General features: G+C 39.0%; 1 protein-coding gene across 2 annotated transcripts in view; it reads right to left on the bottom strand.

Moving 5' to 3' along the window:
* The window catches only part of LOC121911792 (heterogeneous nuclear ribonucleoprotein L-like), a 62,433-nt gene extending 43,117 nt beyond the window's left edge, over positions 1-19,316 (bottom strand). For both annotated transcript variants that reach the window (XM_042433645.1, XM_042433644.1), the window contains exon 1: positions 18,759-19,316. In XM_042433645.1, coding sequence (XP_042289579.1) covers positions 18,759-18,986 — 228 coding nt within the window. In that variant the 5' untranslated portion in view covers positions 18,987-19,316. The remainder of the gene's footprint in view (positions 1-18,758) is intronic.
* Positions 19,317-19,554: the final 238 nt, after the last annotated feature.

A 19,554-nucleotide genomic window follows, 5' to 3' on the forward strand; every position in this document is an offset into this window, starting at 1 on the left:
ATACTGCCCACAGCATAACAGAGCCACCAGATCCCCTCACTGTAGGGGTCAAGCATTCAGACCTGGACCAGTTTTTTCCTTTAATTTGTCACCTGTCTGCACATGTCATACAAGAAGGGCTGCATTTGCATTTAAAGAGTAACTTAACACCCCTTGAAAAACTTGTTTTTACTGACCTCGAATGGTTTAATTTCTCTGCTGCAGTGATGTAGAAATGTACTTCTGACACTACAGTAAAACACTTTCAGGGGACTTTCAACGACAGTTTGTTGCGCCATGGAGTATACTTCCCTTGTATCAAGACAATGTTGCCACATCTTTTTTGGAGCGTAGCTAGTACACACTCCTAGCATTGATGTGAAACTGCAACAAGCTTGTTGCATAGATTTAGGATAGTAGATCAGCAATGGTCCTGTTGAGTGGAAGAGTCTATTGCACTGCCTGCTATTAAATATTGAGCATGTAGCAATCATTTGTTTTGAGGAATTATTTCTTCCAGCAACTCCAGTTAAATATCACTAATTTCACAACACCTTTCTGTGCATTTTATAAGAAATTGCAATGATCACACAAGGGTATATTATTTTTTTCACCTCTGTGCCTTTTTAATATTGTTTTTACTAAAGTGACTAAGTTGTTCATGTGTTTTCAATGCTAGTGTCTTTATCCGTAAGTTGTGCAACTGAGTAATATAACGTCTTTTTCTCCAACTTCTTCTTTCCTCTAAAATACTTCAGTGTCATGTTCAAAGCCAGAGGTGCAATCTGAAAATACATCTCTCTCTCCTTGTGCTGCACTTGAGCCTGCAGAACACCCATTGAACAGCCGCCATCTTCTCACTATTCTCAGTTTGACATGTAGTCATGCTCTTAGTCATCAGCTCACACACTAATAACACAAATAGACAACACTTTCATTCCCCTGGCTACAGGAATTAAAGTGTCCCTGGTTTGAATTGAGTTAAGAGGTGACTGTGGCTAAGGGGCAGCTGTGGCTCAGGAGGTAGAGCAGGTCATCCACTAATCGGAAGATCAGTGGTTTGATTCCTGGCTCCTCAGTGTCCTTGGGCAAGATACAGAACAACAAATTGAACACCAAATTGCTCCAGATTGCTCCCGCTGTGCCATTTGTGTGGGTATGTGTGAATGCTGATGAGCAGGTTGGCACCTTGCATAGTAGCCATCAGTGCCATCAGTGTATGAATGTGTGTTCGAATGGGTGAATGTTGGCATGCAGTGTAAAGTGCTTTGAGTGGTCAGAAGACTAGGAAGGCACTATATAAGCGCAATTTATTTACCATTTAACAGACAGTCTGGTTTCTCATTCAGAACAAACCAAAAGGCAGAGTTGTTGTGCAATATTTGATGTTGTACTTGGTATTATTAGAGCTTGAAACCAAAACAATATCACACCATTAAGTGTTGACTTATGGTCAAATTTACCTTTGAGAAGGGTTACAGAACAGTCCCTTTAACCAGAAAGAGGGTTAAATAATGATGCCTAAAAAGTACATTAACTGTGGGTTAATGTATTTATAGACTGGGTCTTCTTCTAACTAATAGTTTGATTTGACTCAAACAATCTTTGATTTTTCACCTTTTTCAAGAGAGTCAAAGGCAACTGGACGTCTCTCATCGAAAAGGCTTCTTCAGTTCTTCACTTCTGGAAATAGTCTACCATGATCTGGGTCCTGTTCTTAATACCTGCTTAACTATGTTATTCAGATCAGAATGTTGACGATTTGACATGATTCTGGATTTTTTGGTTCTTTGAAGCTGTCTTACAATTCATCTGGAACTGTTGTCATAGCAACAAGTCCTTAAGCTCAAACCTGCTAAAGTGCAGCTTATTGACAGTGGGTGGCCCAAACTTGAACTCATTTTCAGATACAAAAGTCTTTCCCAGATTTATAACGAAAGAATGTTGATATAATTATGATTTTAGATAGGAACATGAAGGTTATTGACATAAACGCAACTAAAATACTTTATTTTTACTAGAAGATCAATGGAGCCAGGACATGTGTCCTTTTAATATGACATTTCAATGGGGATCATTTGAACACTAAAACTTGCTTGGACTCACTTTACTAAAACATGTTTATTCAATTAAAACAGTTTTTTAAGATGCTTTATAAGGTTTTAATTTTCGTAGCAACATCACTGGCAGTCTAACCACATTCACTGGTAACATGAGCAGTAACAATGCAGGAACACACATAAAATGAGACTTGAATGTCCATGAATCTAATGTCCCAGTGTATGCTGGGAGGGTTCCGAACACACCTACCTCATGTAACAGCAATCACATGATCAGCACCCAGCCAATTGTATGAATAGTGATCATGGTTTCAACTCTCTACTCATTTTGCAGGGATTATTTTAGTCTGATAACAGCATGTGAGCCTGAATTAGTTACACCACATGAAGAACATGGCCCTGTTCGAGACATTTAGCCAGTGATGTTGGTCAGTAAATTACACTTTCATTTCATTATTCTCATACAGGCAGAAGACTATGAGATGCTTCCAAATGAATGCAGTTAACCTTTTTAAAATCAAAAAACTGCATATTCTCACACACTTTTCTCTCTCTGACAGTGAACTTCATCAAGATCATTTATCTTAACTGCTAGTTATGTTTCATATTGCATTTCAGTAGACTGAGGACACCAGCGGATAGTTTGGCACACTGTGTACTGGAGTGAAAATAGGGCCTGATTTTCTATCATTTGATCGAGAATCAGTTTTGAATCAAGAATCTATTCTGATACAAATCGTGACACCAAGAATCGGAATGGGAATCAAATTGAATTGTGAATGTCCCAGCCCTAACATTGTTCATTTAAACAACACTGACTTATTAAAAATTATTACAAGTGCAGTGCAGAGTTCCACAGGGCTCAATTTTAGGACCAAAGTTGTTTGTTTTGTATATTAATGACCTTGGTATGGTGTCAAATTTGTTTAAGTGTGCATTACTTGCAGATGACACCAATCTATCTTGCTCAGGGCAAAATGTTTTGAACCTTGTTGAAAACAAAATAAATTGTGGAAAAAAAATGTTTTGATGTGAATAAATTATCACTGAATCTTCTAAAGACTAAGTTAATTATTTTTGAAAGCTGAAAGGGGAACACTGATGTTGAATATTAATTGATAAAACAGAAATAGAACGGGGTTATTATTGACAATAATCTGTGTTGGAAATCACATATACATTTTGTAAAAACAAAAATATCTAAATCAATTGCTTTCCTTTATAAAGCGAAGGAAGTGCTAAAGGAAAAAGGATTGCACATTTTGTATAGGGTAGGGCTGTAGTCTCCTGGTCAACTGGTCGATTAGTTGGTCAATATGATCTCATCCGACCAAATTCTCATTGGTCCAATAATCGCCGTGTTACTTTCATAAGGAGAAAAGTGCTACATAAATAGCCTTCCAGGATTAATCCATTATTTCCTGCGGCGGGAGGAACAGACTAACAAATTACCTGTGAAAACGGGGGTATGTCTTCACAACTTTGAACTCGCCCAACCTAATGGTACTCAACGTTTACTGAACGTTTACTGAACGATCACTGAATCAGTGCTTCTCCTATAATTATAACAACGAGAACCCCCGCCAGGCCAAAAAAATAATTTTTAATGCCAAAAATAGTGCCAGAAATCAACCACGTTTGGGAGCCTCTGTGCAGCGCTGTTCTGATATGCGAGTGTCGTTGCCTAGGAAACTATTGGTAGCGTAGCTCCGTTAAGGAATACGGCATTGCGTAATACGTGTATGTAGCTGGTGGGAAAGAGCAAGTGGCAGAAAAGTGACGGTGAACATGAGCAGAGCAGAGGAAAAGGTTAGCAGTAAGTTGTCAGTCTGGCAGTAAATGTACAGTACAGACTAAAGTGTAACAGTTAATAAATGATGCAGCTTCTCAAGACCAAGAAAAGTCACGTCTGCTATTTCCCCAAGTGCTGGAAAAGTGAAGAGGTTAGCTCCAAAGTTAGCAACAATGGGTTAGCCTAATCTCAAGATGTTAAACAGAGAAATAGAGAACAGAGAAATGTGTGGCTGCTGACTTAACTCTCATAACAATTTTTAATTGTGTTAAATGATTTGATTTCAAAGGAAAGGGTACTTTCACTATAGCTTTTCCATACATTAGTCCATGCAATATCATTCTCTTTCACATCAATAACTCATTTTCAGATACAAATTTCTCAATCTTTCGATTTATAATAAAAGAATGTTCTTCAAATGTAGCTTAGCTAATCCAGGCTCACAAGCCTTAACTCTCATCCAGCTAACTGGCTTCTTTGAAAGCAGTGTGAGGACTGATTTATCTTCAACAACAGTGCACTTATTTATTTACGTATTTTGAAATAAAGCCAACATCTGAGAGTTGAAACTATAAGTCATCAGCACTATAATTGGCTGAGTGCTTATCACATGATTGCACTTATATGATGTAGGTGTGAAGGGGGACCTCAACACATGTACTAGAGTACTAGAGTAATAAACATTTTATTCTTTGTTATTGTGTTTTGCACCACTGTTTCCACACTATTTATACATTATTTATTATTTTATCCTCCATTATTTATACGAGTGGTTATTATGAGTGAATACAGTTACACTGCCAGTTATGTTGTGTGCACTACTGGTCAGGTTCTTGCTAATGTGAGAAGATTTAATTGCACAGTCAATTTTCATTTTCAGTAAAGTGAGATCAACAGTCAATCTGTGATTTAGTTTAATTTACACAGAATTACATTAACTCCAATTTAGAATTAATTTATATAATCTGCAAGTGCAAGTTCATTTCATATTCCCATTATAATGGTATTAAAGAATTTGTGGTTGCATAAGTTTGATAACTGTTAGAAACTTGACATGACATATGGCATGTTTCTTGTGTACCAGGTATTTAACTCTTGAAGTTCAGGTTTTCATGTCAAATCATGATTATAGCAACAGTTTTCATCATTTGCATTTGCAAATGAGTTCATACATGGGATAAGAACTTTTACAACAACTCCAGATAAATTTTAAGACATTTCAGTTTTTCCCCTATAATTATACAGGCCTGGCGGGCCACCAGGCCAACAAGAACCCCCGCCAGGCCAAAAAAATATTTTTTAATGCCAAAATTAAGGACAAATATCCATTCATTTGGGAGCCTCTGTGCAGTGCTGTTTGGAAACGTGAGTCAACCTCTATGTCATTGCCTAGGAACTCTTGGTAGAGTAGCTCCTTTTAAGGAATAGGGCAGTGCGTAATATGTGCATATCGAGTGAGTGAGTAGTTGAGTGAGAGAGCGAGTCTGACAGTAAATGTACAGTATAGACCACAATGTGTCAGTTAATAAATGCTGCAGCTTCTCAAGACCAAGAAAAGTCACATCTGTTGTTTCCCCAACTGCTGGAAAATTGAAAGGGGTTAGCTCCAAAATTAGCAACAATGGGTTAGCCTAACCTGCAAACATTAGACAGAACGGAAAAATGTGTGGATGCTGCAATTTCAGTACTGACATAGTTAATATACATTTATGAATACATTTATGCATCACAGTGAGCAGCAACACTCACTTTTGACAAATTCATTACTAGCTAAGTAAGAACTTGGTGGTTAAAATTTGTAGCATGGGAATTTGTCATCTTGTTTTGACATGTAATTGCAGTTTTGAGCTCTTCATTGTGATTTTAAAGATGCCAGCACACACTGGTGATCTGACAAACACACAACTAGATACAAATCCTCAGGCACCATGTGCACCAAACACACCACTCTCACACTGATTTCATTAACAGTGTCCCTCTCATACTGCCTCATGACCACTCAAGAAGTTACTGAAGCCCCTCCCTGTCTATTGTTATCCCTCATGAAAAAAAGTTTGCCTCTTCATACAAATATCATGAAATTTGAATCGCTGACTATTTGCCCTGCCTTTCAACTGAAACTGAGGTTTTATTTCAGAAAACCAGGCTTATTTTCATTTGACTTGTTCTATAGGGATGTATTATGCATGAATGGATCTACTTAGTGTCTTTACACTTCAGATGATGTTCACGTGCATTTAGACTTCAGTAATTGCAAAGCCCTCAGTCAACACTATACTTTATTTGCTCCATGTCAACTTCACACTGGCTGCCACCACAACAAAAAAATATTTCAGTTTCTCATTATTACTAGAAAAGCATTTTGTTATAACAAGAAAACTTAATCTTGTTAGTTATAATGTGATACTCTCTCATTAAAATGAGATCATTTTTCTCATTTAACAAGAAAAACAACTTGTTATATTATTCAAGTCATGCAGTACATCGCTGCTCTTTATGTGCTGCTGACTTCTTCTCTGGTATTCAAAAGGAACTCATGAGAAATGAGTCATTATTATTAGTCAAAACTACAACTGGAACTGATAAAATGCACAGACTGACACGAGCACTGCAAAGTTCTGTTTAAACTGCTTTTCCCTTTGTTTGGGGAAAACCCATGTAATTTATTTGCTGATGCCATGTTACTATTGCTACATACTATATACGCTGTTTATACAGATCACTTCTTTGACAGTTCATGTCCAGAAGGTGGATTTATTAGTAGTTTAGATTTTGAATTCTAAAATCCTGTGGTTGGTCTGTTTTGCTTTGGTTGGTTTGTCACAGTAAAGGCTGCTATTATGACAAAACGTTATCGTTATAACACATTTTCTTGTTTAAACAAAAATGTTTTCTCGTTATAAAATGATACTTTTTATTATAACCAGAAAGTTTTCTTGTTATATAGAGAAACTGAGCAAATCTTTTTTGTCATGATGGCATGTATACACTGCCGTAGTCATCCAAATATTTTACTTCAAAGTAAAAACACACAAGATAATTCCAGTCAATGCTTAAGCCAATCTTACCTGGCTGCCAGTGGAATTGTGCAAATTAGACTTAATTAGGCTTTCTACAGATATTTGTGTAATTTCTCTATATAGGATTATTTTTATACATTATCTCATGCTGTAGAGTCATAGTGACTCAACATCAGTGACTATTTCAGTGACTAAAAGTCTATTTTAGCACTGCTGAAAGAGTTTTCCACCATCTCATGTCTCTTTCTCTCCCTCTCTCCATCTCTGTCTGTCAAAAACATATGCCACTCTGCAGAAAACATGCAAACCTCTCCACGTAGACCTGATACTGACAGCCAGGAAAGGTTACTCTACTGGAAGTAGAGTTAAAATAACACATTTTTTGAGACAAAAATCTGCAATAGTAACAATCTTTCCATGATTGGCAGATCTCTATTTGTGTTCTCTCACAACCACCAGTGACAGAACACCTTCTTTTTTTTTTTTTTTTAAGATTATTGTTGTGACTTCTATTTCTACAATTAGTCACTATATGCTGTAAAAGTTCCAACACGCAGGCACTCACATTTGTTAATCTTCTTTTTGTAGTGTCTTGTAGTGGCTCGTTCCAAACAAACAAAAAAACTCAAATACATTCATAAATAAAACAGGCCTTTACAAGCAAAATCAAATCAAAAAGGAGCAAAACTCAAATAAAAGATTCTTGTCTTTAAACACTCCTTTTTTTACATTTGTTTCTTTTATATTCCACTATAGTTATAGTTTGTTGCAGTGGCTTGTGGTTGAGAACTATTGCTCGACGGCATCTTCGAGCTACTGCCTGCACCTGATTCTACTAATTCACCAGGGCAGCACAAGCCATTTGCTCCTTTTTTTCTTTTTGCCAACCTTTCACCTATAGGTGTCATTGCTTTCTTAAAAACAAAACTGCTTCTTACTATTATTTTCTTGTCATTTTTGCCTTTAATGGATAGAGGATTGTGAAGTGGCAAAGAGAAACAAGGGGAGAGAGATGGGTACGACATGCAACAAAGATCACTGTCTGGGACTTTATATTCACATAATAAATATACAAATGTCAAGTAGATGGTAATCTGCATGAGAAATAAATGAAAGAAAAGAAAGAAAAAGAAAAAAAATCGGTTATAATAATCATCTGCTTATAGTGATCAATTTGACCCAGACAGACATAAGCGGTTTCCACTGTAGCACCAACACAGCCCCCTGCACTGCTTTAATGCAGGAATCCCTGCTTCAACAAACCTGACAAGCCCTCTATGACAGGCCTCAGCTGTAGGGCTCTCTGATGTAAGTATCCAGTAACTGTTAAAAACATCATTAGATACTTGATGTATGTTTTTCTCATACCCATTTAGTTCAATTTCTTTTGCTCTGTTTGTTCGGGGGGGGGTTTTTTGTGATCTTGTGTTTAAATTGTAAACTCGTCACACTTGTAAAAGAGAAGAGCCTAGCCTCAGTGTATCTTTCCGACTGTAAATAATGTTTGAATGAATGAACATCTCTAAGTAGCCCATCTGTCTTCTTAATCACCCTCTAATGATCAGATGACGTGTGTGTAACTGTGTATGTGCATGCATGACTGAGTGTGTGGAAACTAGAATACATGTATGTAATGCTGATTACACGGCAAGGTGATATCACCTTCACTCAGGACCTTGTGTGTGTGTGTGTGTGTGTGTGTGAGAGAGAGAGAGAGGGAGAGAGAGAGAGAGAGAAAGAGAGAGAATTAATGTGCTATTCTAGTACTCCTGAATCCTGTAATGGTGAGACAGTGAGAAAGGAAACACAGTGAACTAGCACTGTGGTTGACAGTGATAGCCACGTGTATATGTTACATCTCTCTGCTGGAGCCAAAAAACTCCTCACTTCTCTATTTACACTGTTGGTTTATTTATCTGTGCACAGAGCTGCAAGTGCAACACACATTTATCTCTGTTCCCCCCAAACACACATACAGACCCCCTAAAAACACACACACACACAGCAGAGCATATATCTCTTTAACAACATCTGGTGTAAAGGTTTCAGGTGGTGCAGACGTGAAGTGTTTAGTCTAAGGAGTTCAGTTCTTCATAACGCATGCTGAAAAGTTGTAATACTTTATCTGGAAAGTCTAATAGAGAGTAGGGCTGCACAATTCTGGTGAAATCGCAATTTTCTCCTACAATTCTTAGGGACACCATTTTTAAAATATATATATATATATTTGGTCATAATTTGTGATTTGAACATAACATAGAAAGACCTGTACAGTGACAATTTGATAATGATAGCAATTAAAACAATACATTTATACAAGTGAATAATTTTATGATTGTTATTTACACTGTCAGATCAGATTCTGGTTATCTACTGTACAGTAACAAAGTTCAGATTTATTATACTTTTTTTAAATGTAACCTTTTATTTAACCAGGTAGTCTCTTAAGATACATTATCTCTTTTACAATGAAGACATGGCCAAAGTGGCAGTGTACAATAGGTGTCAAAAAGTTACATGAAAAACACATGAATTTACAAACAGAGCAGACTCTAGAGATGCTGAGGATTATTTTTTGTCTGCTTGTCTGCTTTTTGGACAGAATGTGCATGTTTTCTGGTGAAAGTCATACATTTGTATTTTTGTACCATTACATAAGGTGTTTGTATTTTTCATGTTTCGCTCTCTCTCTTACTATAAGTTTTAGCGTGCAGATTAGAAATCAAACTGAAGAGAATTGATATAACCCCTCTGTAACGAGGTTCTGAATAGAGCAGACTTTGGTTAGCTACCATATTAGAGTTTCTGATGAAACCAGAGCAGAAAGCTAAAATACATGATCCTGCTGACTTACCCTAAATTATATTACCCTTGTTGTCTGTGGAAGTTTGACTGGTGTTTTCACTGGACTGAGCTGTGGTCCTGAATCCACCCTGCATGCTCTGCTCCTCCTCTCTGGCGGTAGTCTACAGGGCCACTGCTGTAAAAACAGCACTATTTCAAGCATTTGGATAGTATCCAAGACTTCTATTTTGCAGGATCTATACTTCTCTGAGCTTTTCAGCCCTGCCTTATGTTTTTAGCTTTGTTATTCATGTAAAACAAATCAGCAATAGTCTTCTGCTAGCTGGGTGAGTGATTAAACAATGTTAAAAGATACCCCCACAGAATCAGTAAAGACTGAGAGGGAGACAGACGTGAGGAAGAAAACAGACGTACCATAGTGGGATGCTCTCTCTCTCTGATGATCTTTTAAATTTTTTGCCCAGTTGAATGGAAATTAGCCAAATTTGTGTAGTGGCCCACCAAACGTCCCAGTACTCCTGATGGCCATTTCATTGTTGCAGTCTACAGACTCAGACTGCTCATGATAAAGTCATAGTGATATATAATCAGACTGTCACGTTCATGTATGATTCCATAGTTCAGCCTGATTATAAATCTGCTGTGGCCTCAAAATAATAATGATAATTTTTTACATTTCTGCCTCCACTGCTGCTTGACACCAAAGGTTAGTGTCTAACATTAGGGCAGGTAGTACAACATGAAGAACAGTGGTCAGTGAGTAGCGTTTGACTAGCAAAGCATTTATCTTCTGCAGTTGTGACTAGAACCATATCTTTAGACAATTAGAAAAAAAATAACAATAACATAAAACAATTTAATGTTATTCCTGTAAATGACACTGGGTAGAATTTTATGAAATCTCAATCTAGTTTCCCTCCCTGGGCTTCATCCTCCCATCCCACCGACATCAGGTGCCATGGTTTCAACTGTTATCTGTTTTCACAAAGCAGTCCCTTCCAACCACAAGAGAGACAACATGCCAATGTGACGACATGCAGAAAGTCATGAGAGAAGTTGGTTGTCAGACGGACCGCTTTGTGGGAAAAAGAACTGTGGCTACACAACTGTCCGAAAGAACATTAAGCAACAGAAAAACCACAAGTATGTTGACATGTCAACTTCTTAGTTTGTCTTTGTGAATGTCTATGATGTTAACAGCCATATTCTAAGTATGCACAATATCATTGTTGAAAGAAAACACTCCTGTTACACTCATTGAACCTCACGCTGATGTTACTGCTGTGGTGAGAACCTAGAACCTATTCATTAGTCACTGAACAGACAGTAAGTTACACAGGTTATGGGTTCATTTTAGACTAGAGAATGTCATGGGTGGTGTACGAAATCCTGCAAATTTAAGTAATTTTTAACAAGTCCGTTCTACTTACATAGCTCCATCTGTCTTACACATATTAATGCTGAAAATAAGGAACTTGCTTGCTATACTTTTTGCACATATGTTTTCAAGGTTCTCAAGCTACAGTAGCCACTAGGAGTGTTGCTATGGGCAACACCACATCCTAGCTTCTTCCACTCTGTTCTTCAACTCCACATAAGCGGAAAACTGTTCCACCTGATGGCCCACCAGCAAAGCCTTCTCTCTTGGAGTTTCTCTCTTTTCAGGAACCTGAAACACATTCCATCTATGCAGATCCTGATGACTCCACCTATCTCCCCAGCATGACACCTCCAGTGAGCAGTAAGTTAACTTTGCTTGTTGTAGATATTTGTTAATCAGAGATCATAGGAACAATCTATTTCTCAATATTATTTGTTTTGATGCATTTACATTCTAATGTGAGAATGACCAAGACACTGCAGGACATGGCAAAGTACTTGGTCTATGATGACTGCCTACTTGAACTTTTTAAAATCTGCCCCACCTGCTCAAGAGTCTGCAAGGTAGACACATTTGTAAAAGGGACATTCCTTTCTGTGACCCAGAAGTGCCTGCACCAGAGTTGCTTATACACCAGAGAATGGAAGAGTCAACCACTTCTGGGCAGCTCTCCAGCAGGGAATCTGCAACTATCAGCCGCTGTCTATTACACAGGCTCTTCTTTCGTCCAGACTAACAAGGTTTGTAAATATAATGACATAATCTAAAAAAGTGTGTCTTCTCCCACAGCATAAAATCTTACTTTACTCGCATTTTCATTTCTAGGTCCAGTGCATCCCACAGTGCTACAGTGGGATGTAGAGCATGCTATAAACACTGTTACAGACGTACTTTCTCATGTTATTGCAATGCACGTAAGAACCATCACCAGAATGACACATCTAAATCATATGCATAATTAGCCTTCCGTGCTGCATAAATGGCAACAACACCAGGCCGACCTGCTTGAGGGACTGAAACAGAGAGAAACTGCATCTCTTGGTGGTGATACGAGAGCTGATAGTCCAGAACACTGTGTGAAATATGGCTCATACTCCATGATGGATCTCAGCACAAACAAAATTGTTACAATAACCGACTTTCTTAATTGTGTCAGTGCAATTATGTCGCTGAGGACCAGGTTGTGTCCAACTATTTATCATTTATTACAATAAAAAACCTTGCAACAGGGAAACTGTTGTGACATTTGGAGCAATTGAATTTTTGAGTTTTGAAGTCTGTACTTAAAAGACATTTTATGTCTGTTTATGATCCACAGAGCAATGACGTGGGAAACAGTGTCTGCATGGAAAAGAAAGGGCTGATCCAGAGTCTGGAATTTCTTCAAAGTTCTGGTGTCAAAGTGGTTTCCCTGGTAGCGGACCCATACACCCAGGTTCAAAAGTTTATCCGGGAACAGAAACCAGATATTGACCACTTTTATGATATGTGGCATTTATGTAAAGGTAGGATCATTTGGAAAATGTCGTTTATTGATTATTTGTAGCACGGCTAATCCTGTGCAACATTAACACCCCATTTGTAAAAAAATATATTTAATCTTTTAATACTGTTCTCAGCACTCAACTAGAAGATGGATGCAATCTCCAAGGAGAAGAACTGCAAGGAGTTAAAACAGTGGCAAAAGAGCATCACAAATCACCTCTACTGATCAGCATCTGGTTCATCCAATGGAGAGGAAACAGTGGCAAAGTGGACATCTCTTCTCAACATTTAATTAGAATCCTGTAATATACTTCTAACTGCTATGCACTCTTCATCTTTTGTGTATTTGTTCTCTAACGACAAAGGCCACCTACAAGCTGGAGAAGATTCTAATGAACAAGCGTGTTCTTGGTGATGTGAAAAAGCTGAGCCCTCTCTTCCAAACATCTGCCTTGGAGGAGTCTGATTCTGCGATTTATGCCGAAAAATGTGGCATCCTCATACCTAGGGATGCTCTGCGGGTTAATTGTATAGTAATCACGTTATCAGTATTGTGTAGGAAATAACATACAACGCATTCAACTCACGATTAGACCATGGAGACTGGGTATTCGTTTTTGTGGCAATATTAAAAAGTCATATTGGAGTGTGTGTTTTACAATATTGTGTAGTAACAGGGCTCCAGAGTGCTACCATTACACTTGCATATTATGTCATGCATATGACTTAAGTATGTGTGTCAAAATTATGAGTGCCGCTGCTAAAATTTCACACGTGAATATCAATGGGCTACTAATGATTTCCACTCGCACACTGTGCAAGAACGATAACACCCTACATTATTGTGGAACTGTGTTGAGTCATCCTCCCTCTCTTCATCCTTCAAAAGACATATTTATTGTTGCTTTACGCAGACTTTAGACACAAATGCCCTCTCCACAGTCATCGGCTGTTAAAGGTGATCTGTGCAAGTGTTGTTTGTTGGTTTTCAGGGTATGGTTTCATCAACCATGGCAGTAATGGATATGTGGCATCCCCCAACATCACCACTGCCACATCTACCCCTGCAAACCTCTCTGTGATATTAGGGAACAGTGTACCACTCTGACCCCTCTCGTACAAGGATGAATTGCCGAACACTCAGCATGGTGTCATGGACTTTGCCCGGCCAACCCACATTGATGTCCCAGAACCGAAATCAATGGTCTACCACATTTTGCAGGACGATAGAATAGAAACCTTTACAGTTATAGTAGTCTGCAGGGGTGTCAGGTGGAGCTAAAATCCCAATATGATTCCCATCTATAGCCCCACTACATTGCGGGAAACCCCACCGGTCTCGGAAACCTTGAATAATAACCTTGATTTCATGTTCAGAGGGTGTTCTGAGGGAAAGTAAATTCTTCACAATTACAGAGACTACATGATTGGCTGTAGTGACTGCAGTGGACTGGCCAATCCCAAATAAATGGGAGATGGTTCTGAACTCAACATTTGCGGCCAGTCTTCAGACACATATCACCACATATTGCACCACAGGCACCAGTTTCCTGAATGTGGTTGTCTCTCTTTGAAGGTGTGGCCAGAGGTTGTTGCAAGAATGTGGTATTTCTCACCCTAAAATTTATCTTGCATTCATAATCTGTCCAGCTGGTGACAACATGCTCCCACCACATTCTCTGCTGAATCCAGATGCTCCTGAGGCAGAATGGAGAAGTAAAATTAACTGTAAGTTAAATGATGCATAGACTATTACCTTACAGCTGACAAATTCAGAGGCATTTGGATTTACTCTGTTGTGTAGCTAAATTATTTTTATGACACTGAAAATCACTGTATTGTATAATCGATCAATCTATAAGGCATGTGAGAGCGCCATGTATCACCGCGCCAAAAACAACTCCAAATAAGCCACAAAGTGAGTACAATCATGAAGACAGACTCCATTCTGCTGTGCGAGAGCGCTTTTCTTCAACACAAAAAGTTGCATCATGATGACGTGCTTGGGCAAGGTGAGCGCAGGCCAGCGGGGTACATGAGAAACACTGCACTTGCTACATGACAAATCAAACCACATCTTTCACTTAATCAGCTTTCAGCATACCATGTCATTCTACAATATTTATCTTGAAGTTCACAAGTAATTTCATCAGGGTTTCACTTCTCTTTTCATCTCCTCAGCTTATTTACGTTACTTCTAGCTTTAATAGGGCTCACCTTGACTGATACAGGGGATGTTAAAATGATTGATGAAAGTGGTGACAGATGATGAAAATCTAATTTAATCAAATCATCACTGAACTTACTCATCATCACTTATCAAATCTCTTAAGATACATCACTCAAGTTTTCAATTCATGTCAATAACTGTGACTTCCTTTTTTACCACATTTGCCGGTTCTATCTACACTGGCCTATTTCTAACCCTGACCTCAGATCAGTGATACTGACACTCAACAGTTATAGATGGATTTTCACACACTTTTAGAAAACACATGAAAAATAAATACGTTTTAAAGCACACAGTGAAAAGATGTAACCTACAGACCTCTACAAGTCATTTTGACAAGATGCAGAGTAAAGAAGTTTTTTACTGTAAATTGGCATGGTGTATGCTCTGGGTTTTAGAGCACATGTCTGTACATGATGACACTTTCCACACATAAACATGGCCCTCTGTAAACTGTAAGTAAGAAAGAGAAAACTCCTCTGAATCACTCCATCACAGTAGGCCCTATTAACTGTATTGACAAATACAAATGTTCTATTTCATGTAACAGAATTGTCTCAAACAAATTGGATAGTGCTTCATAATGCTGCTGACAGTGGAGACGGTGAGAGGGAGGCTGTAAACTGACTTTACTTTAGATTATGCAGAGCAGGTCATGCTGACCAGTCCAACAGCTTACAATCAGAATATCTGGCACTTCCTGCCGTCAGTAAGTGCTGATATGAGTGATATCCTTACCTTCCAACTGCTGCCTGTCAGTGATCAGTGGACCAGCTCAGGTTATACTGCTGGGCCAGTGAGATAAACACATTTCACTAGAGGTGCAACATACCACAAAACTCACGGTTCAGATCGTATCACAGTTTCACAGTTTCGGATCATTTTTCAGATCAGCAAAAAAGAAAAAGGTGGGAGACAAAAATAACTTTGCTTTCTATTTATTCTATAAAACACTTCAAGCAAGGAACTTTTGCCCATGGTCTTAAATGAAAACAACATTCAAGATGTGCAATGTTTAAATAAAATCTTAAAATATATAAAATATTCAATACTCAATTGTTAAATTAAAGTGCAATATGAGGCATAATACCTTCTTCCTTTAAACATGGTAGTGAATGAAAAAATAGCCTGTGTCCACATCATCAAAACGAACTACAAACATGAAGACACGTCTTGTCCTGCAGTTTAGCTTGTTAAACGAGCCACCAAACAATTCACCAGGGAAAAAGTGCACCGCTAACGTCAGTATGCAGCTAGATAGCTAACGAGCTGCTCAGCTGCAGCACGTTAAACATACCTGCAAATGTCACTTCAGACCCATTAGATGCTGGTTTGGTCGTTGCTCTTCTAAATTCAAATGTTAGTGACACGCTGTCTGTCCATGACTTGTAGCTACAGTAGTTTGCTTACTTTGTCTCCACTGAGACATTCAATTTTGCAATTAATCCGCAGTTCACATGCGTGCTGAACTGTGGGGGCGATCTGTACAGATCAGTTGTGTCTTTTACAGGGTTACTGTTGCTCCACCATGTTCAACAAGACAGGTGAGCTGCTTTACAGCTGTCATGTGTTAACAATGCAGGTGAGTTAGCCTGTTACACAAGTACTGGTCACGATCACACCTCTGGCAACAAAGCTAAATACAATACTTACAAGACTACTTTTAAAAATGAAAGATATATGGGGCAGTCTGAGAGAAAGCATCTTCATCATGCATTACATAAAGACAACAGGTAATATAGAGGGCATTTAACTTACATGTGGCCTGCAGCATATGCACTGTGAGTGATCACTCTACCAACCCTGAACGCATTATACAGAAAGAAATAAAGCATTCTGGGCAGTTGCTAGGGATTTAGTAGGATGTATTAGTTTTTATAGTGACTCTGTGTGCTGCTACGGAGTACTGTACTTACAGGGTGCTAGAACGTACTATGTTTTTGTTGTAGTTAAAGGGGTACTACTGTTAGTGTTAGTAGTGGTAACAGCAGAAGTATGACTTTACAAAGATAGAGAGCTGTATGTATCTGGGGCTGTGGTTAAGTGTGTAAGAATATCAAAGTGGTTGTAGCATATGCTTTACCACAGCAAAAAGATAAGCATCGAGCCTCCTCTATGAGCCCCACGTTTTCATGTATCCTATGTGTATGTGGTACCAAAACTGTGGAGGGAGTGGTGCATCTAGAAAATGTATGCATGATAGTAAATCATTTGTTGTTGATTTGCTCAGCGACCGCACCAATTAACATTTATAGATGCGCTATTAAATGTACTCTCACGCCCTCCATAACAAAGCCAGAACATGTTTCAGAATTTTAAAAAGGAGAGGTCTTCCAGCTAATGAAGAGACCAAACAAAAAGTGCATTACATCTGTGTCAAATCCAAAACAGCCTATGTACTGTACCATCTATAAGGCTGTCCTCCCACCCACAGTATGTAAGCACTACAGATTCTATTGTTTGAGCCCCTGACTGTAAAGAAGGCTCTGCGTGTCCATTTTTATTGTAAAGCTCTGTTATAAATAGCATCACCCTGAATAGAAGGTCAAAAATCACAACTGCAGTCTATTGCAGTTTTGATGACTAGTGTGCTGTTCACTGAAATACACACAGAGCAAAATATTTTTTTATAATTTGTTTATTTTACATAAGAAAATGTCACTTCCTGTGCAGACCAGTTATATGATTGTGCACCAGTGTATTATCCATTTAACCAGTCCAGACTAGCAATGTGCTAGCTGTAGATTTGTCCACAACACTCACCTGTGTCAGAGAGCAATGGTAACTCATGTGATGAGAGCGTTTGTAGAACTGCATTAATCACTTAATCATTTTGAGTCATTTTTAATTAGAAATTTAATTCTCTGATAACAGCTTATCAAATGTGATTTTCTGTTTCTTTAGTCCTCTATGACAGTAAATTGAATATCTTTGGGTTCTGGACTGTTGGTTTGGAAAAAACAAGACATGTGAGGATGTCACCTTGGACTTTGGGAAACAGTGATCAACCTTTTTAACCATTTTCTGACATTTTTATGGACCAAAGAACTAGTAAATTAAACAAGAAAATAATGAACAGATTATTTGATAATGAAAATAATTGTTACTTGCAGCCCTACTGCACATTAGTTGTTGCGGTCAGCATGCACATAGGAGACAGTGTGTGGATTGGCATGGACACAATGCAAACCTCTTTACTGTAGCGTGAGTATGCACTGTGCAGGTGCATCATGTCATAAAAATATCATTAAAATAATGTAAGATTGGACCTAGAATGGGCAGAATGATAGATATCCAATATTAAAGGCCTGGGTTTGGGATCAGGAAAGAAAACCTGACCAAGACATCCCTTAGGCAGAAAAGAAACAAAAGAAAACATTTTTGACTAACAGCGACTCCAAAGAGGCTCTTTGTTAAGAGGATCACGTCTGTCCGCATTCAGTAACCCAACCATAGCGTTTTGGACCTCAACACAGTTCACAGCTGAGTTTCACACCATCAACAGTTAACTGGGAAGACATTTGGCAACCTACCTACAGTGTAACAAAATCAGGGAGAACATCTTTAACCCCAAATAACTGAGCCAAAACAGAAGAGAAGCATCTCTATATTTGGGTGAAAACAGAAATTTTATAAAAAGAACATAATTATTAGAAAATAATACAACACAATTTCATAGGCTATGATGTAATATACAGCCTTTCTCTCCACATTGTGCAGGTATACTGTAAACTTTATACTTTATAGTGGAATTGTTGTGTAGCAATGTTTAAATGGCATGTCGGGTAATTCATAGTTTTAATGTAGAAACTCATATGTAAGCTAGATCTTCAGGGTAGCCATCCTGTGTGAGTGAGCAGTAATGATATGCAGTAAGCTGTAGTGTGACAGGTTGGAGATGCTCACTCAGTGACAGCAGCAGCAAACACACGGGCGCGCGCCCACGCACGCGGACGTCTGTGATGCTGTCCTGCAGGGTAACGTTAGATAATATTTTTATCCTTACCCTCCGTCCTGCTCCGTACTGGCTGGCGCTCCACCGGGCCCGGTTGTCCGCCGCTGACTCTCCATTACCGGGGAGCGAGCTGGAGTCCGAATCTTCCCCCTCCTCCAGCTCCTCTTCCCCCTCCTCTTTCTCCTCCGCCTCTGTCTCCCTCTCCTCCGTTTTCAGCCGCTTTGCCGCCCTTCCGTACTCCCCTTCCTCTCTCTGGCCGGCTCCTTCTACCGTCGACATGCTCGCGGCCGCGGTGAGCCTGTTGGAGAGCGGGACTGTGTCTGGAGCTGCTCACACTGACATGTCCATGGTAGCAGTTCTCTCTTCAAAAAGCACCCTCCCTGTCTCGGTCTGTGTCTCCCGGTGTGTGCAGGCTATCTGTCCCCGTTAGGCGGCTCCACTTTCGGGTTTTGCCTGGCTCTCGATCGCTCTCCAACACCAGTGATTTTCTCCGTGTGGAGGTGTGAGTGGACTGAACGCATCCCGCCCCGTGATGTTTTCTTATTGGTCAGTCTGATCCTGCACATTGGAGACACGGCATGTGATTGGCCAGCGTTGATGCGTCAACAGACAACTCTCCACGCTCTGCAGAGGAGTGCGCAGAGCAGGGAATGGTGGGCAAGATAAAAACAGAGACAGACAGAAAATTGCAGAGAAGTAGAGCTGAACAGTTAATCGAAATTTTATCGAAATCGCAATATGGCCTACTGCAATTTTCAAATCGTAGGAGGCGCAATATTTGTGAAAGGCGAAATGTGTGTCACAAAAACATTTTAAATTAGGTACTTTGCTGCAAAGATATTCTGGC

Source organism: Thunnus maccoyii, chromosome 14, assembly GCF_910596095.1.
Source record: "Thunnus maccoyii chromosome 14, fThuMac1.1, whole genome shotgun sequence".
Classification (NCBI taxonomy): domain Eukaryota; kingdom Metazoa; phylum Chordata; class Actinopteri; order Scombriformes; family Scombridae; genus Thunnus; species Thunnus maccoyii.